Raw genomic sequence first — 25,701 nt, forward strand, 5'->3', positions numbered from 1 at the left:
ACTGCTGCTTGGTCGACTGGTATCGTTCTAGCTGATTGATGAGATCAAGGCGGCGATGGAGGAGCGCTATCCTAACACGTCCACTTCAAGGCTATCTCTAGTTACATTGACAACATCTTCTCCTGCACCTTGGATGCCCAGCGCGACCTTCTAAATCCCACCTTTGGCTCATCTACAACTTCCGCCGCAAGAAATTCACCATTGAGGAGCTCGTCATCCTTTTCTGGCATGCATGCCATTGATGTCGGCCAACAATCCCCCTCCACACTCACCTCACTGGCTCATTGCACCACTAGAACAAATATAATTAACCTCCTCGCCGATAACTTGCACAACTAGGAGTGGCCCCGTTGTTTCCCTCATTCTTGCTAAAGCTAAGGGGAGGTGGAGTTCTTGTACAACAATTACTACCACAACAATCTAGCGAGGGTCGTCACCTTCAACTCCGACTAGTGTTGATGGGAAAGGAGGCGCGGCCATGTGAGAGAGTACTCCAAGAATAGCACATTATAGGATGTACTTATAAGTACCCATCCTATTACCGCACGAGTGCCACGTCTGATATATGCCTGCTAACCAGGATTAGTATCTATGAGTATCAGGCTGGTAACTACATATTCGAACATAGTATAATACCGTTTTGCGAAAAAAAAGGGCACTCCCTCCATTGTAAAATATAGCATCTTAGGATTAAATTAGATATTTTCTCATGTCTAGATTCTTAATACTGGAATGAAGGAAAAGTAACTAGACTATTGCTTTAAATATCTTTTACCACGTAACAGAGAACCTATGATATAAGGCATAATATAATTAGACCAATTGAAGAAGTTCCAGGATTTAATTCATATCTTCCAAAAACCTTTTAATGTTTCTCTCTTCATGCTTAAAAGCAGAAGAGACTCATTTAATCACCCCTTAAATTTGCACTCCCTTCAATTGTCTCCACAAGAAACTTCCAGATTCACATTTAATGACACTCCAAAATACACCACATATTAAATCAATTAAATCAATACATGCAACTTTGTGCTTACACTCCATATCACACATTCACACTGGATACAACAACAGTAGTAGTATCTCCACTCTCCACTGGCCACTGTGTCGGCCACCTGTCACCCAAACCAAGCAAAAACCAGGCAGACTCCGCCTCAAACCCAGCAGCGCCGCGCGCGCGCGCGCGCGACGCGCCCGCGCTCGTGTCGCGTCGCGTCGCGCCCACAAAACCCAGCAGCGGCTAGCCGCAACCGCGCGCGCCCTCCTCGCCCACCTATAAATACCCCCTCCTCTCCCCTCTCCCTCCTCACCGCCGCAGCAGAGAGCGAGCGAGAGAGACAAACACACGCAGAGCTCGAGAATGAGGGGAGGAGTGAAGCTGGTGGGCGGAGGCGGAGGCGGGGTGGCGGCGACGTCGTCGTCGGCGGCGGCAGGTGGTGGTGGTGGGCACCCGGGGATGTGGAGGACGCCGACGCCGTACCTTTTCCTGGGGTTCGCGGTGATGATGGGCCTCATCGCGGTGGCGCTGCTCGTGCTGGTCTGCACGCGCCGCAAGAACCACGGCGACGCGGGGTCGTCGTCGTCGGCGTCGGCGGCGGCGTCGGTCAAGGTGCTGGTGCCGCTCGACCGGGAGCCCAAGGTGGTCGTCATCATGGCCGGCGACACCGCGCCGTCCTTCCTCGCCAGCGCCAAGCCGCTCTCCTCCTTCGTCCTCCCCCCGCCGCCGCCACCGGCCGCCGCCGGCGAGCCGTAGGGGAAACCGCCCGTGCTGCAAGTTGCGCGTGGGACCAATTTTGTTCGTGAGATTTGCTACTAGGAATTAATTTTTTTCCACCCCTGTAATCATCGGCTGCTAGCTCTAGCACACATGGAGAGGAGACGAGAGGTCAAATTTGGGTCGAATTCTTGGCCAGCTTCGGCTTTGGAATCTGTAAATTCAAGTCTTTTGGTTTGTTGTTGCAACTGACAAAAGGCAAAGCTTTGTGCTTCCAATAAATGCATCAAGGCTTTTCTTCCCCTTCCAACTCCAAAAAATTCTTCCTTTTCCACTCATCTCATCTCATCTCTTCCTTTCTTCCTTTTCCGATGATTTCTGTTCATCATTGTTCTGATTGATCAGTGAGATGAGTTCATGGACAACCTCCTCCATGGCAATGAGTCACCAAGCACTCATTCGCGGAATTCAGATTGGTCACAACTCACACCACAACCTTTTTGTGGGGGGCAGGGCAGAGTAATCGTGTGTTTGGTGAGGTGATGGATGCAAAATTCGTGTGGAGCGACAGAGCAGAGGCGCACCCTGACCGGTACTACTGTGCTAGCACTGGTACAGTAGTAGCTTGGCTGCATGCACGATTGGTTGGAACTTGTGTTTTTTTGCTTCTTCAACTGCTACAGTACAAGGGGGTCGCAAGGAAGGAAGAAGCTGCAGAGCACAACAGATAGGACGAGTAGTGCAGATGGCCAGATGATGCACACATACACAGTGGTGTTTGGGGCTCTTGCATAGTGGGGGACCGGTCACTTTTGTTGATTTTAGTGTGGTTACCGTGAAAATGGGCAAAATTTGGTTATGTTTGGCTGAAAATTTTAAGGGTAAAATTTGGGTAAGCTCGTGTGTGTTTTTTTTAAAAAAATTGTGTTCTCTAAAAGACTTTGTTATGTTTTAGGCTTTCTGAAAAGCCGGGTCGATCATCTTGAAAACGAATTAAGAGCAAAAACTGCCAAAAGCTAAAAATCTAGTTTGTTTTCCTTCTAAATTTGACCGGTTTATCGAGCGATTTCTCAGAACAAATCAATTCACTGAGGTAGATATCCACAGTTCCCAACAAATCAACTTCAATAAGGCATCCCACCTTAAAATTTTTCGCCCTGTCACATCGAACGTTTAACACTTGCAATCAAACATTTAACACTTGCATGAAGTATTAAATATAGGCTAAAAAATAACTAATTGAACAGATTACGACTAATTTACGAGATAAATCTTTTAAGCCTAATTGCTTCATGATTTGACAATGTGGTGCTACAGTAAACATTTGCTAATGACGGATTAATTAGGCTTAATAAATTCATCTCACGGTTTACTGACGGATTCTATAATTAGTTTTTTATTAGTGTCCGAACACCTCATGTGACACGCTATATAATACCCGATTAATTAGGGTTAATAAATTCGTCTCGCGGTTTACTGACGGATTCTATAATTAGTTTTTTATTAGTGTCCAAACACCTCATGTGACACCCTATGTAATACCCGATGTGACACGCCAAAACTTTACACCCTAAGGTAAATGACCTCGATTATCACTCCAATTATTTCCGAAAGTACATGGATAAGATAACTTTTAGGTTACCTCCCATCACATCGAGAGGTAAATAAAAAGTGAGACCTTCCATATATTACGATTGCCTAATGTATTTTCTTTTTTTAAAAAAAGAAAAAGAGGTAAAGTTCATCAACAAAATTGTCATATGCTTTGGTATGGAGATGCTAGAGTTAAAATCTCTCTTCGCATCCTATAACCTTACCACCCACCCCCTCATGGTGATGCCAAACATGCTATACAAGCCATATATGGGTATGCATCAATGCGTTCCTGCGAAGTAAACTAATCATAAATTAACATTAGTTAATTTTACAGTTTATTTTAAACATCAATAAAGTCCATTTAAGCTCTGAAGTATAAAATCTCAAATCATAAAACCGGTTTGGATATCCCTTCTAGCGGCTTTTTTTTAGATCGATCAAACCACTTTAGTTAGTTTAATTTCTTAGCAAATGAAAATACTCAGGTACTTAAAAATAAGTGCAATTAAAGTGTGTCGCGACACGTTGCGTGGAATTTATACAACAGCGGCGATCATTCAAGATGTATAAACTTTACCAAAACTATGGGCCCTGCATACAAGACCACATCTGATATATATTATTATTGAGACATTTGAGTATTGACTTCTCTCCCCCAAAAAAATTAAATAAGATAACTTTAATCAAAGGAGAAATAAGGTCGTATGTTCTGTTGCCACTTTGTACGATCAGGTGCATCCATGATCCATTTGTTTGTATGTCCATTTGCCTCAAAAAAAATTGGCATTGTTCTTTTCAACAAAAAGATATCTCTGCTATTAATTATTGAACAATTAGGATATATTCCTGAGCAATTAGAAACTGAACAAAAGGGGCAAATTCTCACCAAATTGATGTGCTTTGTTCACTTTAATTTGTCAACGACCGTACCGAATTCATGATCGATGTTATGAATTATAATGACACCTTATCACAAACATCTGTAAACTGGCTTGCAGGGCTACTTACTGCATTTAAACTGCAGTTAGGGAGCGTTCTAGAAAGTGAGTTTGGGTTGGGTTAATCACTCGTTTACAGTGAATATATTTTTAAAATTGCTAAACAATATGTTTTATGAAAAATATATATAGAAATTCTTTTAAAAATCAAATTAATCTATTACTCTGATTTAATAATAGTTAATACTTAATTAATCATATGCTAGCTAATGGTTTTCCTCGTTTTTCTTTCTAAAGTGCTATCTCCGTCCAGAATAAGTTTATCTAGTACTGGACATAACACAACCTAATACTAAGAATCTAGACAGTCTAATGTCTAAATTTGTAGTATTAGAATGTGTCACCTGTAGTACTAAATTAACTTATTGTGAAACGGAAGAAGTAAACAAAATAGTTTACCAGTGGCAGAGTTGTCAATAAAACATCTCTTAATTAATTGGTATTGTTAGCCTCTTAGTTAATTGGCATTAATTGTTAGCCTTTTACCTACAAGCTGGTATCAGGAACAGGGCCAATGCGCGAATAACTATCGATCCATCCTATCTCATATATGCATTGTATATATACCTCTTTTGCCATTAAGTTGAGATCAACCATACGTTTTTGCTTATCTAATCCATTATCAATGGCTGACATACCTCCATCTTTTGCCAAAGGTGCTTTATCATCATCATTATTATTACTTGTTTGATGGCAAGTAATATTCCTTAGCATAACTAACTAGATTGGCAATTAAAGTGACTTGGGTGAGTGACAGACTGACTGACTGACTGATCGATTCCTCCCTCCAGTTCTCAATTCCTTCCCATAGGTTTCATTTCACCCCCAAAATCTTTTTCTTCCAAAGTGATCATCATCCAAGAATTCCTTCTTTTTTGCTCTCATAGAAAAGAAAATGGAAGAGAAAATAAAAGGGGAAAAGAGAGAGAGGTGTGTGTAGAGTAGAGGGGTCCAAATCCAATAGCGATGCTAATATGATATCCAAGTCATGTCACTTCGGGGCCCTACGCTACTTTCCAAAAGGAGGGCGTTCTGTGTTTTTGTTGCGGCTAGCCTGGAAGCGGCGCCTCGAGCGTGTAGAGGGTAATGGGGAAGCTTTGTGCTCTTCCGTCCTCCTAAATCATCTTATTTCGAGTCTAGACCAGTATTTAAATTTTGAGGAATATGAATTGACACAATAAATATTGTCGTTTTGATTATGCTGCCATTTCATATAACCATCTAATTCAAATGGCACATAGACTAGGATGAAAAATAATTAAAGACATTTTTTCGAGTGGCAAAATGCATGAAACGGCTCTATATATCTAAAAGTAAAATTCGTCGGTGCTATTTAATTTCTTAAACTTGTATCAAATATTACTCCATCCATAAACTTTGAAAATCATAATTCAGCAAATATCCTTAGTTTGCCGATGTGGTTGTCGAGGTTACTGCCGCCTAGATTCCTCTTCGCTCTCGTCCTCACTCTCACTAGATATTGTGGACAAGACCGAACAATACTAGAGAAACTTTTACATTCGGGAAAAAAGATCGAAGTACCCACTCCCGCGAAAAATATGTTTTAGACATTGACACATTACCTAAAATAAATTTTTGATCATTAATTTGTATTTGAAAAACTAGGAAACCGGACTAAATTACTTTATGAGGCAAATATACACATTTGATTTCCATACATCTAATCTGCATAGTTGACGAGATATTAGTGTTAAACGTTTTAAGTTACATACTAGTGGAGGGAGTAAAACATTTCAAAATAACAAGTTTTGTGGTTGAAGGGAGTAATAAAATCTCTAATGCAACTAGCGAGAGTCATATCTCCACGCTATTAGGGTTAATTGGCGCTGAAGTCACGGTTCATTCTTAAAAACAAGTTTTGCAAAAGGGTCCCTTTGTCAAAATTTCGGTCTCCATTCATTGTATGCAGGTACTGGTAGTTTCCACTATCTGTCATTCGCAGAAGCATCCATGAACTGAGTAATGTTGTTCTAATTTTTTTATTTCTTTTTAATATTGTTCTAATTTTGGTGAGATACATAAACGAAAGTACCCTAGTACTAGTAGTACTATTTGCTAGCTAGTGGAAGCGGCGGATCGTCCGTGTGCAACGCCTTCATTTCTTGAGAAGTTTTTGGGAAAAGGAGCTTTTGGGAGTGGGGGCCTAGTCAGAAAACCAAAGGCAGAGGCAGGGAACACACACAGCTTGTACCCCTCTGCCATGATTGTCTCACCAATTTCCATCTTTAACTTTTTTTTCAATTTCAATTGCCGAATATCCTGGAGCATATTACTCTCTTTCATGTCGCCAAGTCGCAACTTTGTTGCCATCGATCATATGTATGCCGTCATGGATGCATGGATGCACTTAATTTTTCATATATATGCTCGTTAATTTGTTGGGTTTTTGTTGCCATGGAGAATTAGGAAAAGCTCTGGCTCTGATTAGCCCAAATCTCTCTCGGAGTCAGAGATGCTGCTTCTCTGGGCGTGTAGAGCTAGCTATGTAGTGTAGGGACGGTTACCGCTGCAATTTAGAAATGGCATTGGGAAACTAGCTGATCTTCAACACAAGAATCATATGAAATTCTTTGTGCCCGAATAAGCCCTTAGTATTTACGACCGACGACTTGTCGGTGTGAATGTGTGATGGGATATGGATTATATCGGAGGAACCCTGTTCTTTTCTCCAACAATAGTTGAATAAATTTTTAATAAAAGTGGCACGTTTTTCAAACTGCTAAACGGTATATTTCGTGTGAAAACTTTCTATATGAAAGTTGTTCTAAAATATTATATTAATCCATTTTTCAAGTTTGTAATAATTAAAACTAAATTAATCACACGTTATTACCATATCGTTTTGCGTAAAACACTTAATATTTATCTTCATTTTCATCTTCAGGAAATTCAAACACCACATACCTTAGTATGAATTTTTAGCAGGATGCAAAAACATACGAATAACTTAGATACGGTAGCAACTAGCAAATATATTTAAATACATATTGAAATACCCAAAAGTGCTATTAGAGATAAATACCACCAATCATGGACTAAATAATATATTAATAATGTGAACTAGTGTTATGGGCTAAGCTACAAATAAAATATGAAGAGGTGGGAAGTACTTGGGACAATTCCTACGTTTTAAAATAAGTTTGTCGAAGGGTATACTTATGATAATTAGAATGCATGTATGATCAAATAGAAATTCTTTGGAAAACAAACATGATGCATCCAAAATTCTCACTGTAATCCGCTGCATCATAGATAATCAAAGACAGAGGTAGCTAGTGAACAACACAGTTTGTACCCTGCCATCATTGTCTCCACCACCAGGGCTCAGAATTTCAATCTCTTTTAAAAATTTCTCTTGCCTCGCCTGCCGAATATCCTGGAGCATATGACTCTTTCTCACGGGTCCAGATCCCCTGGAGTTGGGGCCAACTCCACCGGTGGATTTGGCTCAATCTTAACCGTTCTTCTGACTTCTATGGCTGGGATCATGGCCCCTACTCTTCTTCTAATCAACTATTTTAATCATATAGATTTAGAGGAGAATATTTAGTTTTTTAGTACTTCCCACCATAACCATGATTATTCTCCGGCCAATAATATCAATAAAACAACGTTGTCCATCACAAAACCATCTAAATAAACATTAGCATTATGTTCTTCACCATGGTTGGAGGTGGATACCCTTGAATCTTCAGTTTGACTGTTTGAGGCAATGAAGAACAATATGCCAATATTAACACCATAGCTGAACTAAAGTTCGATGACAAAGATGAAGCTGTCGTGGCTCTGGAGGGGAAACGATGGTCTGCTGCTTTGGTACTTGTAATTTAATTAGGAAAAGAAAGAAACACGGTTACAAAGATTAGAGAAAATCTCAGCCGTATAAGTCAAAAGGACGGTTGAGATTAGGCCAAATCCACCCGGTGGAGTTGGCCCCAAGGGATCTGGACCCCTTTCTCACTTGCCATCGATCGATCATAATATCGTCATGAATGCACTATTTTTGACGACAGGTAACTTTCATTACCCAGCTTGAAAAACAAGCCGATAGCATAACAGAGGAAAAAAAAGGTTGAATGCACTTTCTTGATCACTGAGAAAAAAAGCTCAGGCTCTAATTAGCTCATCATCAAATCTCTCCTAGTCAGAGATGCTGCTCTAGATGTAGCTGTGTAGTGTAGGTTACCGTCGCAAAATTTTCCTTTAAATGGTTACCATTGCAATATAGAAATAGCACATGAAAACTATGCGATCTCTTTTAACGCGAGAATCATACTAAATTCTTGTGTTCCAAATAAGCCCTTCCTATTTACTAACAACGATTTGTCATCGTAATGTTTTGGCTATGATACATCTTGTTGAATGAAAATGGTCAAAAATGATATCATGTCTATAGAAACGTTTTTCGCACTCACTTGAGAATTTATCATATTTATTAGTTTAACAGTTTAGCGACGATACCAATACGATACTTACAAAAAATATTCTAATCAAATTTGTTATATGTTTAGAATTGAAAACAGTTTAGAGCAATCATACTCGGTCGGTCGGAAATTTTTGCCACCATGTTCATCCCTGTTATCCTTAGTTAAAACATATACAAAATCAAAAAATAATTTCAAGGAATAAACACACGTGATCCATCCAAAATTTCTCCCTGCAATCCAAACTGCGGTACAACCAAAGATGAAATAACATGATCAAAAGCGCTCCATCCTACATTGACAGTTTAGGCCGAGTTTAGTTCCAAAATTTTTCTTCAAATTAACTTTCAACTTTTCCGTCACATCAAAACTTTTCTACGCATACAAATTTTTAACTTTTCCGTCACATCGTTTCAATTTCAACCAAACTTCCAATTTGGCGTGAACTAAATACACCCTTATTATATTGGTCAGTGCACATCGTAAATACACCATTCACCTAAAAAATATACGAATCTAAACATAGATTATGTCTATATCTATATCTTGATTCGTAGATAAAAGTTAGTCTTTTTCGAGGACGGATGGAGTAAGTCTGCCTCTTGGATGCCAACTACTGCAAGAACAGTACGTGCAGATAAAAGAAGAGGAGCGTGCAGAATTGCAGAGATTGGAACGACTCGGAAGAGGCATTATCCTCACGAATATTCTCGCCACGCCTTTGCTTTCTCTCTAGCAAACACATCTGCATGCAGCTACCAGCAGCAGCAGCCGCAGAAGCAGGCATACCACAGTGCAAGCTACAAGCTACTCCAGCTTATAGCTAGTTGGTGATCTTTTCGATGAGCTACCGCCAATGGCAGCAGCAACCCATGATATGCCACTACAAGCCTATATACTCGCATGCTGAGCGTGATCTGCGTCAGATTCAGATATATATTCAGATCAGATCACCACGTATGCTATCTACAGTGCTAAATTAACGGAAAATGCACTGGTGGAGATCGTGGAGAAAGCGTTTGCAGTCCCGGTTCATAACCCTCTTTAGTCTCGGGTGAAATAATCGGGACTAAAGATCGAGCTGATCTATTTTTTTTTTGCATGGCCCTATTGTTGCATGGTTTATATACATGCATATATATATGTTTCAATACATATATATATATGCATATATAATATATGCATATATGTATTATATTATATTTATATATGTTTTAATACATATGTACATGCATAATATATATGTATTTATACATATATATGTTATGCAAATGCATATGTATATATATATATGACCAAAATATATATTTACATTATAGAAAATGTGTACACATGCATATAGAAACATAGTCATATATTAATTACAATCCATTATATGTCCTAGCTAGCTACAATTTCGACGTAGTAGTAGTCGCTATCTCAGAAGCTAAGAACCTATGAATTGTGTTTCCGTCGTAATAGAATTCACCCTTGGGATCAACGATTTGTTCATTGATAAATCCCATGAGTTGTTCTTGAACCGCCGCGATAAATTCCTTGTGTGTGATCAGGTTATCCCTCATGCGAATAAACTATATGAATATATGAAATTGATTAGTAATTAAACAACAAATCGATACAAAATGAAATTTTGAATTTATTTGTACGTACATCGAGCTCTCTTGTGGTGATGATTTGGTCTGTAAGGTAGTGGCAATACTCGTACACGTCGTAGCCGTACAAGTTAGTTCCCTGCTTTTGCTTTGCGCACTATAAATAAATGACAAACGACGAGAGATCTAATTAATATACACTTGTATATATTTGAATCAGAGAAATATAAATGTAGAGCATGTGTACTCACAGAAAATTTGAACTTCCGCCTAAGTCTTTCTCTCCATTTGGCGCGGACCAAATGACGGAACCGATACCAAGCCCTACATGGAGTTTAAAGCTATAATTCGTAGTAGCAATTAACTATAACAAGATTCTTAATTAACATAGGAACTTATGACAGTACCTGTCTATAAGTTCGAAAACCTTGTCAAACGTAGACTCTTTTTTATCCATTGAGTCATGTACGTTGACGGTGCAGGCCTCCAGGTCGAAGAGTAAAAGCACCCAGTGGAATCTGCAATGTGCGTTAGATGCATTACATATGAAACACTTATCATGTTCGTACAGGAATGCACCCAATGGAATCTTTAGTCCCGGTTGGTATACCAACCGGGACTAAAGATCCCGGGGGGGCTTGACAGGCCCTGACAACATTTGAACCGGGACTAAAGATGATCTTTAGTCCCGGTTAGTAACACCAACCGGGACTAAAGATCATATATGCCCGTTACCCTTTTTAACCGGGACTAAAGATCATCTTTAGCCCCGGTTTTTATTACATCCGGGACTATTGTGGAATTCGGTCGACCGATGAAAGATAGTTTCTCCACCAGTGATGGGAGAACTATGGGCGAGAGAATCAGCAAGCAGTTAAAGCGAAGACAAAGTTTTCTACTTCGCCGTAGGTTTTCATTGGGGAAAAAAGGAGAGAGATTGATCGATCGTTCGATCGTTTCTTCGCCATCGTCAGCTCTATCTCTTTCCTTGTCTGTCACACCTTTTTCTTTCAGCTTGGTGGTTTAGCTGGGGAGAAAGAAGATATAGATGTATATATGTATATCCATCGAATTTGATCGTCACATCTTTTCTGCATTTTTTTACGTGCATCGATCATCCTTCACTGCATCCAGGGGCGGATCCAATGTGGGTGTAGGGGGGACTCAAGTCCCCCTATACCCACAAGACCCATGGATACCTCTGGAACACCTCCTTTGATTTTTTTTTTTCACAATAAATGGTAAACAAAGGTCCCTAAATGGTTGGGGATTGAAGAAACTATGTAACTGAGCCTCTCCAATTTTTTGTTCCTGGATCCGCCCCTGACTGTATCTGTATCAGTTCTCTGAAAAGCGATGAACACATATATATGTAACTAATAATCAGTGATAATATTGCATGAAGTGTAAAGGTTTTTGAGATCGAGACCAGACGAAATGATGGATAGAGGTGTGGTGATGCTGGCTCATGATGTCGACACTATCACGCACACTGCACCAGCATCTTGTGTACGTTGATCTGCAATAATTCTGCATCGTTGCTGTGATTTCTGAATATGGCCGGTTCAGATCGACTTTTTTCAGTGTTTCGTCGTCGATCGATCGACCAATCGCAAGCAGATATAGGTATGGATGGATCGAGTAGTGGAAGGGCGAGTGGACGTACGTGTGCGAGCTGTTGCCAGGTCAAAAAATGGAGCTAGGAACAGGACTACAAAAGGTGAAAGGACCATACATATGTATGGACGATGGAATCAAAGCTAGCTAGGAAGAATGCTGGAAATTGCAAACGTGCTTGTGGAATGGTGGTGGATGTCTTCCGGTGGGAAGCTATCGACCAGGGTTTAAATCCTCATCCCGCAAAGAAAGGGTTTAAATCCTCATCCCACAAAAAAATTTCGGTCTTTGTTTCACAAAAAAAAAAAACCAAAAACATGGGCTAAAAGTCGACATATATGTATGTATGGATAGCTAGGGCATCAAAGCACGAGTTAAGACCCGATCCGTAGAGAACGATATTCCTAATGTAGGGAGGATAGACTTTCGTGATATTTTTTTACCCCGGTTTTGTATGCTTCTTCTTAATTGAAATATCTAGGGGCCGAGATATTTTTAAAACGCTACAAAAGTATTACTGGGAATTGAGGCCATCCTTGGCAGATCCGTTATTTCTTTTTCTTTTCTTTTTCCTTTTGGTTTGGACTATATGAGCCACATGTAGGAGGAATGTTCGAGAGAAAATAAAGCCACATGTATGATATTTTTGTAGACAGCAAAGTTAAGCTACCCAATCGGTTGTGGCCTATTATCATGGGGGAGAAAAATGCTCAGCCAAGTGCTGAATAAATTTATTTCTCAAAGAATCCTGCAGAAATAATGTGCAAGTAACCGAAATGGTGGGTTTGTGGGCTGAAACGGTTCGTGCCCAAATTGGTGCGAGCCCAGCCCAGGTATACTTCCAAGTTCTCTCTCTCTGAAAACTCACTCTGTTATGCTATTATTCTTCTTGTTTTTTTTTCTTTTCCATGGTGGGCTGAGATGGTGAGGGCCCAATTTATGATCTCGAGAATAGGATCAATCTCTCTGCGTGTTATGGGCATTGAGATTAAGCAATGAATAATCAAAATTAGTTTCCCTTCAAGTTCTTCTCAATCTATAATCTCTTCTCATCCCAACTAAACTATCTTTCGATCTGGCGGTGTTTTATCCCAAATTCACACTGAAACCCTGCGCATAACACTGCGTTACTGCATTTCTTACAGAGTTTCCGATTGGGATACAACAGAAGCTGCAAGCTGCGAAGAAAAATTCAGATTCACCATCATGCATTGTGCATATTGTACTTCCTCCGTTTCATAATGTAAGTCATTCTAACATTTCTCACATTCACATCTATTATATACTAAAAGTCCATTAAACTTCATTCAAAAGCTCTCAAGCCGCCACGTGGGATTCCTACAAACGCTTCTAAGCTACTACGTGGCTCTCTAATAAATCGGTAGGCCCACTATTTTCATCTATTAGATTTATTTTTAGAATGCCCACTATTTTTATTTACGAGATTTATTTTAGAAAAAAAACCATAATCCACCTTTCTCCCCTTTACCCCACCAACTCACCCTCCTCCCTATGGTATGTACGTACGTACGTATCTCTCCCCCTCCTATCCAATCTTCTCATCTCTTTCTTTCTTTTAAATTTGTTACAATTAAAAATAATATTTTTAAATCATTTCCGTATAGAGGAATAATCATAACCTTGCACATAAGTCTATTTTATCATTCTTCATTATCGTATTCATGGTGCTTAATTAACCAAACAAATACCAATAAAATGTACTACATTCTTTAACTCATAAGAAATATTTATTTTTTATTATATCCTAACTTTAGGATGCTATTGAAGCTGTCAAAAAAAAGAAGAAAAAAAACAATGTATCACTTTATAAAACATTCATAAATAAATTAAATATAATAGATAATATAATAGATATGACAAAAAATAAAAACACTTAAAGCATGAGTAACATTAAAAAAAAGTTCCTCCATTATTTCAAATCATATCCGAACCTTTCACATACCATCCAACAATAAAAAAATATTGTGTAGAACATAGATAATGTAGATCATATCATCATATATCACTTCACAATCATGCATAATTAGATTAGCTCTATAATATCAAAAAATAAAATATAATAATTAGTTCTGATTAGCACTAAAAAAATCCACTGTTCTAAAATATTGATATGTTAAAATAATATTATTTTTCACAAAACAAAGTAATGTTAGTTAAATATTTCAGAAAATTGACGTTATCATAAATTTAATATTTAAAGGAATATACAATATCCCAAACTAGAATACTCTAATTGTGATTAGCACTAAAAAATGTTATTTCCGTTTTAAAATATGAATTATCACATTAATGTAAATCTAGATATATCCAGATAAATATTTTGATATAATTATATCTTTAGTATTTCAACGACTATAAAAAATAATTAAATGAACTAGACCGATATGTCTTAATTAAGACTAATAGGAGGTGTATATGTTGATCTTTTCCTCTTTAGTCTTTGGAGTATAAGCTTAAGTTAATCTGAGTATATAGTATATAAGGTGCAGTGTACTTGACTCATACATGTCTTGCCTTACATGTCAATTCTATATTATACTTAAACCCTTGTATCAATTCTATGTATGTACTACTATCCACCAATCATTGAGGCAAGAATATTATTATATACTAAAATACCATTGAACATCATACAAATGCTCCTAAGCCGTCATGTGACCTATTATTTTTAAACATTAGTTTAGATGTATCAAAGTAATCTCTCCATATTAATCTCCCGTGTCCATACCATAGAAAAATATGTACTATTCATCGAAAAAAAACCTAGAAAAACATACCTACGCATGTACGATTAAAAATATTAATCTTTCCCTTCTAATCCTCAAATTTAAAACAAAAACTTTATTATTTTTGTACCTACCTACATACGATCAGTCCATCGAGTCCTGTATGACTCCTTTCACTCTTGGTAGTAAAACTCACTAGCCTACTTACTAATACACTTTTTTATAAGTGTGTAGACCGTGAGCTAGGTATTAAAATTTGTGATCGACGATAGTCTTGAAGGGTATGGCTACATCGATGCGGCACCCATATTTAAAGGCATTATAGAATAAATCCTTAGCAGCTATGGCCAACTTAGCACGTTAGATAGGTATTTATATCTAATTTTAATGGTTTTCTCTTATTAATTGATAGAAGTGGTATTTAAAAATATTTATACATTTAGACACAAGTGAGACATGTGCACTTCGGTATGAAATGGAGATGATTTTTTTATTGTATTAATGATATATTAAGTTTGTTTTTTTTTAATAATCAATTCTATCTTATTAAAAAGGCACCCAGCTCTTTCAAGAGAACAAAAATAAGTAGTTGTGATAGGGGACTTTATATATAACCAGCTAGGTTTTTTTTAATATGAGAGACATTCTTATAATTAAATTTAGTGTATCATCAAAGTCTATGGTCAATTTTAGGGTAGAGATAAGATAATCTATGGATTTTAAATAAAATATGGTAACATAACATGTTTTAGCATTCTTTTAATAAATAATAACTAAATTGCCCGCGCATCTGCGCGGGCTTCCTCCCTAGTTGTTGTTAATGAATCTAGACATACTCCCTCCGTCCCAAAAAAAGACAAACCCTGTTTTCCGTGCCCAACGTTTGACCGTCCGTCTTATTTGAAAAAATTATGAAAAAAATTAAAAAGATAAGTCACGCATAAAGTATTAATCATGTTTTATCATTTAACAACAATGAAAATACTAATTATAAAAAAAATTCATATAAGACGGACAGTCAAACGTTGGCACGGGAACCCACAGTTTGCCTTTTTTTTGGGACGGAGGGAGTATATATCTATCTAGATTCATTAACATCAATATGAATGTGGAAAATACTAGAATGACTTACATTGTGAAACGGAGAAAATAGTAGGGAAGTTTCTTTTCTTTTCTTCCTTTTTTTTTTCTAAATTACAGGGATTCTGAGAGGGTACTGCATGCTACTGGACTATTGTCACGTCTGGCAAAACCAGAAAATTCATCGAAGATAGGAGTAGTTACCAGGAGTAGTTGTGTATGACTAAATAATTATACAGTGCAACACCGACAACTTCTGCACAAAATGGGCTGAGTGGGATTTGCCTGGGATTTAATTTAATTAGTTCATATGCTAAATCCCAAGAAAATCCCCTCTCCAAACGAACAAAAGACGCGCAGAAGGTATAAGCTACTAGTACTAGTTCAAATCCTAAATGAACAGCCATTATGGGTTTTTGACATCTTGGGTGTAGATATAATCCGTGTGGAATTCTTCCCATTTGGCTGAATCAAACGGCAGCTGCCCATTGTTATTGGAACCTGTACTTCCTCCAATCTCTCTGCTTGGTTCCTGATTGATCAAGATCATCATACTGTTAGAAGAAAACTTTCAAGAACGAACGAAACAGAGTGGAAGCAGAAACTTTGATCAATTTATAGATTGGATGTATGGAAATCTCAAAAAGTAGTACTACCTCTATAATATTGTCATATTATTGTGTTTTACAAATATATTGTAATAGAAACTAGTGATCCTATTATTATTTTAAAAACAATAACGATGTTTTAAAATTAAGACAATGTAGTTCTTTGGAAAATCAAAACGAAAGTTCTCCCTCCGTTTCATATTATAAGTCGTTTGATTTTTTTCCTAGTTAAGTTGGACCAAGTTTATTGAAAAATATATTAGTATTTTCAACCCAAAACAAACATATTATCAAAATATATTCAATGTTAGATTTTCTGAAACTAGTTTGGTATTTTAGATGTTGCTAATTTTTTCTATAAGCTTGGTCATACTTGACTAGGAAAAAGAATCAAATGACTTCTAATATAAAACGGAAGGAGTTTGTTAAGACAGTGCGAAGTAACATTCATGAAGCTGTGCCTGTCCTATGCAAATATATAGCATCTTCGAACACATGGAGGTAACATGCATGGATGGATCGATGCAGCTCGGAGCATTGTACCAGGATTCCAACGATAAACATGTGGTTAATTACATGTATTATGCCATCAAGAATGGTGCTACTGTTCCAGGTGTCACAGATTCAGATTAGAGTGTTTTCCCATGCTATTGCCCTCCAGCAATTACACAAGCTGAAAATAAACAAGAACGCCACGCCATTTCAGAACACGATGCTCCTGTTTCATTTTAGTATCTTATACCCCAAATATACATATATATAATACAGTGTGTGTATGAACTCTTCTCTCAATGCATATGCGTGCTTGCAAGTTGCAACCAGAGCCAACAAGAAGTTTGCAAAATGCATGCACTGTTCACTAGGAAAATTATAAGCCGTAACGCTTATTAGCGACCGAAAAATAATTTGTTTGTAAAGGTTTTACATATGTGTTATTAGCGGCATAAAACCCAATGTTGAGAAATAATCTATGATTAATAACACATCCACATCAACTTTAAAATTAAGTTATAGAATTCAAATTTGGCCACGGTTAATAAGCTGAAGAAACGATACTGAACTAATCTGCTGACCTGGGTGGTGGTTGTGCCGTTGCCGACGCCATGGCTGTGCTTCTCCTGCAACAGGAGCTTCCTGGAATGGGTATCTTGACCTAGCAGGAGGAGAGCAAGGCATAGGAGGCAGAGTGCCCTAGCTGTTCTTCCTGGATTCACCATTCTGAGATCTCTCTCTCTCTCTCTCACCAAAAGAAAGAAGAACACACTTGCTAATTAACTGATCAACTTTTTTGCTGCTGCTTCTTCTTTCTTCTTCTTCTTTGTTTCTTTGCTTTGCTGCCATTACCAGTATAGGAAGGAGGAACATATTTATAAGCAATGGAGGCTGGAGAGAGAGAGAGAGAGAGAGAGACATCGGTTCCTTGGAAAGAGTAGCATCTCGTACGTGCGCAATGCGCATGCTGCAGTGGCCTTGAGATGATAGCAAAAACAACCAAAGTTTTGTGGTAGAGTACGTGTGGATCGCCTTGGGGAGCTAAAATGATCTCAAAGTCCAATTTCCCGGCAATTCGATGTGTAAATTGTATATACGTTGGTATCTCGATCAAGTCAATTTTACAACTCAAGTGCCCATGCACTCGAATAGGGGTGAAAACGGTCACATAAATTCCCGATAGACTGGCGTACCATTTTTGACTATTTATAAAAAAAATTTCTAATTTCTTTTTGCATTGTATTAATGTTGACAATGAATAATTTAAATGATAAATACGGTCAATTACAGGTCGATTGAGCGTCGTTTCTAAAGAGATGCTACCGATTCTGACAGTTTCGACCGACTCGTCTATTCTAAGGCATGTCTTAACCAAACCAAGATGGTTATACTAGGATATCTCACCTTTTTTTTCCTGAATTTAAGTTTTCTAACCTATTTTTTTTAATAAACTATGTCAAAGTTAAGCAAGTTTGACCCATAACAAAATTGAAACATCTTATAAATGAAACGAATGAAATAGTAGTTTATTTGCACGGGAATCGGGAAGATTTACCATGTCAGTAACTCGATGCATCGTACCGTACATTTTGACTTTGCAATGTTTGCACCAGGCCTACACCTTCAAAGCCTTTGCACATACCAAGGGAGAAATTTAATGAAGTTGACCCAAGTTGAGAGAAGGGCAAGGGAGACATGAGCAAGGAAGACTGAGAAATTGAAGTAAATGGTGGACATTGGGTTTTGCAAAGAGCTAGGAGTAGAGGGGAGACCTCTGCATTGGGGATGCTGCATTGAGCGGCTAATCAATGGATTCCAACACAAAGTCAAGTGTCAAAGTGTGTGTTTAGGCCATACACAAGCTTCCATTCCTCCCCCTTCTCTCTCGCAGAGTTGGCAGCGATTGGACATTGTGGGGAACCGGCCTCCATGCCTTTCCACACGAAACAAAATTAGCACATGTCAATGCATGTGTGCGTGTCTTGTGTGGGGGCATGGTTCTAAAATAACTTGGCATAAATAAAGAGGAAGTGGATCCTCTACTGTTTGGTTGTACTCCTCCATCTTGAATTATAATATCTATATTTTAACGAATATGAAATTAGCATTATATGAAAGTACTTTAAAATATAAATATAGTGATATAACATGCATAATATTTATATTAGTATTATTTTTAATTAAAAGTTATCAAGTTCGATTTTTCATTAAAAAGGAAGTGCCTCATAATTTAGAACGGAGGGAGTATAATAATAATTATCATTGACATATGGGTATAGAGAGAACAAGTAGGGGTGGGCATTCGGTCTGACCGAAATTTTCGGTCTCGATCTTCGAAAAGTAAGACCAAATTTCAACGCAAAAAATATCATGACCGACAAATTCGGTCTCGGTCTCGGTCTGACCGAAATTCAGCAACATTTTCATATATGCAAAGAAATAATGGAAATTTTTAACACAAAAATCACAAAACAAATCCATGAGCACGTATGACTAAAGACTCTTATTACGTTGCATGCCTAGAAGAAGTAGGGCTGTGAAAATTAGAGTTTAATTATATTGAACTTGGTGGATTGTAGGTTGCATTTAGATTTTTTTTTTTTGTTAATTTGGTCTTTCGGTCTATTCAGTTAACCGAGGAGACTAACCGAATTGACCGAACAAAGTTCGGTCTTTCACTATATAGGACCGAATTGATGACCGAATTTCTCGGTGTCGGTCTTTTCGGTTCAGATCTTTCTGCCTACCCCTAATAACAGGCTCACATGCTAGCTGTTATTAATGCTATTAATGCACACAGTAACCACGAATAATCCCTGTCGAGAAAAAAAAATGGTTGCATAAAAAGTTTCTCTAGGAAGGACATGGAACGGATGATAGTATATAGTTTTTCTTGGTTAAATTTTGCAAGGTTAATTTGGAAGATGAGAGTTTTGCCAAATTTATGTGCTTAACAAATGACTTGAACTAATTCCATACAAAATTCTATGTGCCAAGCATGCCCTTGATCTTTATTTTTGTTGTAGATATACTACTAGAATATTGTACTGATGGGTACATTAGATTGTAAAAGATACTTCCTGCCGTCATAAAGCAACAAGTTTTACCAATAAAAATTTATTTGGATGGATGGGGGAAAAAAGGTGCGCGCATAAATTTGTCTCGATAAGTATTACAATGGAAAATGGTGCAAAAATGACTTTTTATCGTCGACTCTTTCCATTTCGGTCTGTAAGGTACACATTTTTCTATAGCTTTCCATGATATCAAATGTCCAAATGAACTTTGCTGTTTTCCCTAATTACCTTAGTGTATTTTATCTTCGTCATTCTTACTAATCATGTTCTCTGTATGCTTTATATGTTTCTCACCTCAAGGTATTTAAGTATGTTAGTATGGTGGATTTTCCTTGGTTTCAGTTGGTTTGACATGGTTTTTCCTAATTCATATGCAATACACACCTTAAGTTTGATATTGCTAGACTACTTACCAATGGTTTAATTTCCATCACAGGGACAAATTTGAAGTTATTTCCAAACTAGCATAATGTTTTTTTCCTTGAAGTAAGAAGATGCCACACTATCTGAAGAAAACTGCGGCTTGTATGCATCTTGAACTTTTTCACAAACCACTATACGTATGCAGTCTATTTTTTTTGCTAGATATGGCCTTCCTTTTTCTTTTTGTAAATGGACTGCTTTAACTCACCACACTTATCAGGTATGCTACAAGGGGATTGCACATCACAATCCTGGATAGGTTATTATACCCTTAATATCCATCATTAGTAGTCTTCAGGAGCAAAAATCTTCTTAATTGTCGTCATTCATTGCTTTACCTGGCGAGATGACGTTTCCAACATTGTTTTGATCTTGCAAACGTAACAAGAAAACATGGGTGCATTGAAAGTTGAAGGCACTAACAATTGTTGATGATAAAGGGTTTTCAGCCCACAAATCACATCCATATCTTTTCCATTTGTATAATTGAAAGGTTTCTCAACTAGATGGAAGAAATTAGCCATTTGTGTCCTCAGAGCCTTTTGATTAGCCATTCATTTTCAGATTGTAGATGCCAAATTACAGGGTGTGACAAATTGAACCTGTGTTGAATCTTAAATACAATACTGCAGTTATGATCTTGTGCCCAACTAATAGAAAACTAAACCAGGAATTCAGGATCACAAGAAATTAAGTTTTACTTGGGTAAGTGTTGCTTTCATTGTGATTGATGCGTAGAGCAATTTAGCACATCTCATGAACATCTGGTGCTAAGAAGCATTTCTACCAGAAAGCACAAAAGCAAGAGCCATTTGTTTCATACGGCAGCAAATTAAGCAAAGTTTGCCTAAGAAATATGCATGCATGTTGCATGTTTCCAAAAAGTTGATGGTCAACAAGAGTCACCATAAGCAATTATTGCCATCTGATTGGTATGTTCCGCTTTAAACATGTCTAAACTGTCCTAAACTTCTTCATCACTCAATTACTTTCTGCTTTGGACACTACAACTGCCTTGAGTGTCTCCTAGAAGTACTAGCATAAACCAAATTGGAACAATTATTGCTGCTAATGGCATTGGTAGGTAAGCAAATAAAAACTTGTTATATAGTATCAAAATTAATCCTATGTAGTAGACCTAAAGACCTAGATATAATATCTTATTATGCATAAGAGGTCATGTCATGTCCAGAGTTCTATTTATATATAAAACAAATTGGACAGAAGCTAATATCTTATTATGCATTCACTGAAGAAGGAGGTGCGCACCTGAGTCAGTCGATAGGATTTGAATCCTGATGGCCATTGAACTGTTTCTCATGTCTGAAATCGAAGATAATTTTTTTGCCATAATCCAGAGAATGGCACACAATATTGAAAGAAACCAATGTTCAGACTAATGCAGTATTGCATCTATCATGTATCCATCTGAAGATGCATGGTGATGTCAGGGTATTCAGAAATATCACCACTCACGGCATTTGCATAATTGCATTGAGTTTGTAGGAAGAACTAGTTCTTTGTGAATCTGAACAAAAGACATCAAATCAAACAAAGACCTCTTATATAGGGATTGACCAAACAGTACCTGAAAACCTCAAAGTGGACCAAACAGTTGGGCTACTAGTGGCATTTGCCCTTGTGCTTATAATCCTTTGTGGCGCCACTATACAATCTATGCATATAGCTGTCATATCTTGACACAAAAAGGCCTAAAAAGCACTGCCATTACTTTGCCAATTGCCACAACAACCGAAAAGGTTTTTTTTTTTTTTTGAAACGAACCGAAAAGGTTTAGCCAAATGACCTAATACACAATTCTCTGTGCTCAGTCTGCTATGCTGATACCTGTAAAAATCCAGCAAGATGAGGTGAGATCTTGACAAAGTTTCAAATCAACTTCCACAAGCAAATGCATTTTCAGACTTTGCTTCCATGGTTTCTACACGGTCCAACCCATGCTTACAGATTTGAAATTCCCCTGAACAAAACAAGAAAGTGTTGTTACTTCCTGACAGAAGAATTCTCCACAAGACAAGAACATTTCTGAAAATGAAACAGGCGACATATATAAGTTCTCCCTGGTGATGATGACATGTGCATATATATACAAAACTAAAACCAAGAGGACAGTGGCAAATCCCCAGAATCAACAGGATAATCTCGATAGGATGCAGACGCAATGAGCTGCAAAAGGCAAGTTTGCTTACAGCATAACCGGGCCAGTGGCTTCAGCTTTTAGGGCTCCTCCTTTTTCTGCTGTTTAAAGGAGCTAATTAAACTCGTCTCAATCTTTTTCCCTCCAGTTTTATATAAAGAGCTTAGCTAGTTCTTGCTAATCATCTCCTCCACATTGCCAAAAAAAAAAAATTGTAGCAGCGGTGTGGCATCCAATCAAATCATGCAACAAGACATCGCAGCCATGGCATACCAATCGTTCGGCGCGGTGGACTTGGCGGCGAGCTTCTTCTTCTCCTCCTCCTCCTCCTCACCGCAGCCTGGATTGGTCGGTGTCCATGGCGATCGGTTCTTGGGCGGCGGCGGCGGCGACGGCGGCGACGGCGGGAGCAGCTACGACGGCGGCGGCGATGGAGGGGCGGCGAGCGGGAAGGGGACGAGGCGCGACGAGAGGAAGGAGAGGCGGCTGGCGTCGAACCGCGAGTCGGCGCGGCGGTCGCGGGTGCGGCGGCGGCGGCAGCTGGACGAGCTGTCGTCGCACGTCGCCGAGCTCCGCGCCGCCAACCACCGGCTCGCCGTGGAGCTGAACCGCGCGGCGGCGAGGCACGCGCAGATGGCGCGGGAGAACGCGCGGCTCGCCGAGGAGGCACGCGCGCTCCGGGAGAGGCTGCCCCTCCGCGGCGGCGGCGGCGGCGACGGCGAGGCGGAGGAGGAAGCGGGAGGAGGCTGCGGCGCGGAGGCAATTTTGGCGCCAATGGATTAAGATTAAAACCAGTATCTGTGTTTAGCATTAGATGATTAAATTAGGAGGAAGTGATTGATTTATTGTGCATAGCTACTGTGCCTTAATCGAGATTAATTAGGATTGTTATTTGGTCGTCCACTAATTTCTATGAAGCTAGGAAAAAAAATCATCGGATCATAATTGAAATTCCAAAAAAAAACAATGATAGAAATTTAACAGAAAATGTTCCAAATACCTCAAATATCCAGCAAATTGGTCGAACAGTGGTTGATGATTCAGGGTTGTTACTTGTGAAAGACTTGAGCTAACTACTTGTATTGGATTGCCAGAAATGAAGGCAGCAGCAGCTGCATCAGTGAGTGATCCAGTGTCACCGGCGGCGAGTCCCCGAGCACCACCAACACCGGCGACCAGCAAATTATCACAGGGCCTTTGGAGTTTGGGCTTTTGCAAGACAACCACGAGCCCATGAGCTGCAATTGAACTGAAGGCCCAACAAGGATAAATGTATATAGATGCTTCTTTATCAGTTATGGCCACCTCTTCTTTTATTTTTCTTTTTTTTTTTGTCTTTCTCAAAAATAAAATCACCACCTTCTTTTCTACTATCATATTAGTCTATGAAGATGATAGCAGCATACCACATTCCTGTTCTTCTCAACCAGGAAAATAAGATCACCACCTTCTGTTAAGCTCTCTTTCTCTGCAATTCTGACCACAGAGATCATCTTCATGTCTGTGTAAAAGGCAAAAATGAGAGGCCTGGAACAACAGAACAGGTAGGTAGGAGCAGCCTCATCTAGAGTCAAGTCAACAGGCACAGTAAAACCTGTGTCAAACAGGTGTTGTATCATCTTCTCCTGTTCAGCCATCAGGATTCATCTGTTCTCCTAGTTCTAAACAGCAAGAATGCAAGATACACGCTAGCAAATTTCTACAAGAGTATCCCAAATATAATCCTTGCTGACTGGAGCACTCAAGGAAGGAAACCATTCTGTGAGACATTAAAAACAAGAGATTTAAGCTGATCATTGAGTAAAAAAATCACTGGCTACTGCCAGTCTGTCAGACATGAACCACTGCCTACTGCTGTTGCTCACACCCCTGACGTATTGCTACTACAGTGAGAGAAATTATATGGAGTGAGTAACAGTAAATGGTTGAAATCTTGACATACACTGAAAAATAGCAGGACAAAGTTTCAATATATGCGAATCTGATCAAAGGTATGCAAAAAAAAAAAAAGGAGTATTTCTGAAACAGCGATGCAAAATGAGCTTGTGCCAGAAACTTCACTCATCTTGTGCAATATCACCAGCAAAATAGGATACAGCTTCAGATCTAGCTCAAACAGAATTTCAAAACAAGGCCAAGGAAAGGATGTGAGCACGTACAGAATTTTAGAAACAATCATCAATAACCAGATTTTGCAGATAAGTTCTCCATGGCCTGACAAATCTGTTTTCTTTAATTATATACCCACGGACCGCACCATGATACACTAGCTCAAGTGTGCTATAACATATGCAGGTTAGATCCACATTCCACAGTTCCAAGGGGGTCCCTGTGACTCCAACTACCTTCGGCCCAAATCCATGTCCACAACTATATGTATGAGTTAAGTGTTGTTACTAAATGGTGACTACAGTGGCTTGTTCTCCTAGATCTGTTGTATGTGAATATGTCGAATTATGGCACATAAACGGTTATGAAAGTTTCTAAGCAATACTATGCAGTCTGCCGAAGGGGTAACATATTAGCAAATAAAAGATGGGAGAATATTTTGCTTAATGAACATTAACTGTGACTAGAAATGGAAACTATGGCATCTATGCTAATGTTCCAAGTTTTCAATAAGCAAGCTACAGTGAACTTCATCCCGCATACTAATGAACACATATTCATTGGGGAAAATTGGAAACATGCCATTATAATTTTGCAAAATTTGAGATATGCCATCCTGACCCACATGTCATTGACTCCTGTGGGTCCTACATGTCATTGAGATACCGACGGCATATCTCAAACTTTGCAAAATTATAATGGCATGGTTCCAAATTATTAACATTTTTGAATGTATGAAGAAACACATGCTAATGAACACTGAATGTATGAAGAAAAATAAAAAGCTATACTGTTGTGTGATAATCTCAAAACCACAGTATTTATAGTCACAAGTAAATAACTGCTTATAAATGGTGTTGGTCATAAATAGCAACCTACAGAAAACTTTAGCATCTATAATCACTTCCTAATTGTTTTTTAATTAACACAAATAAGCACCACTGGGTTGAGTATTCTAGTACAGAAGAAGACAATAATTCAGTGTAGTTTCTTAAATTACGATGGCTTTTACTCATGCAGTAAGCGAAAACAAGAAAAGGCTAAC

The 25,701-nt window shown here is 38.5% G+C and overlaps 2 protein-coding genes across 2 annotated transcripts; one reads left to right on the top strand and one right to left on the bottom strand.

The window, feature by feature from the left end:
• Positions 1-1,321: 1,321 nt before the first annotated feature.
• On the top strand, positions 1,322-2,017 carry LOC127777399 (protein GLUTAMINE DUMPER 6-like). Its single transcript, XM_052303983.1, has one exon. It carries the CDS (start codon positions 1,361-1,363, stop codon positions 1,751-1,753), a length of 393 nt encoding a protein of 130 aa, XP_052159943.1. The 5' UTR covers positions 1,322-1,360; the 3' UTR covers positions 1,754-2,017.
• Positions 2,018-15,843: 13,826 nt separating this feature from the next.
• LOC127777823 (phytosulfokines 1) lies at positions 15,844-17,719 on the bottom strand. Its single transcript, XM_052304443.1, has 2 exons — positions 17,471-17,719; positions 15,844-16,321 (listed from the first exon to the last, which is right to left on the bottom strand). Exons 1-2 carry the CDS (start codon positions 17,612-17,614, stop codon positions 16,196-16,198), a joined length of 270 nt encoding a protein of 89 aa, XP_052160403.1. The 5' UTR covers positions 17,615-17,719; the 3' UTR covers positions 15,844-16,195.
• Between the last annotated feature and the right edge of the window lie 7,982 nt (positions 17,720-25,701).

The sequence above is a fragment of the Oryza glaberrima genome, chromosome 6 (assembly GCF_000147395.1).
Source record: "Oryza glaberrima chromosome 6, OglaRS2, whole genome shotgun sequence".
NCBI lineage: Eukaryota > Viridiplantae > Streptophyta > Magnoliopsida > Poales > Poaceae > Oryza > Oryza glaberrima.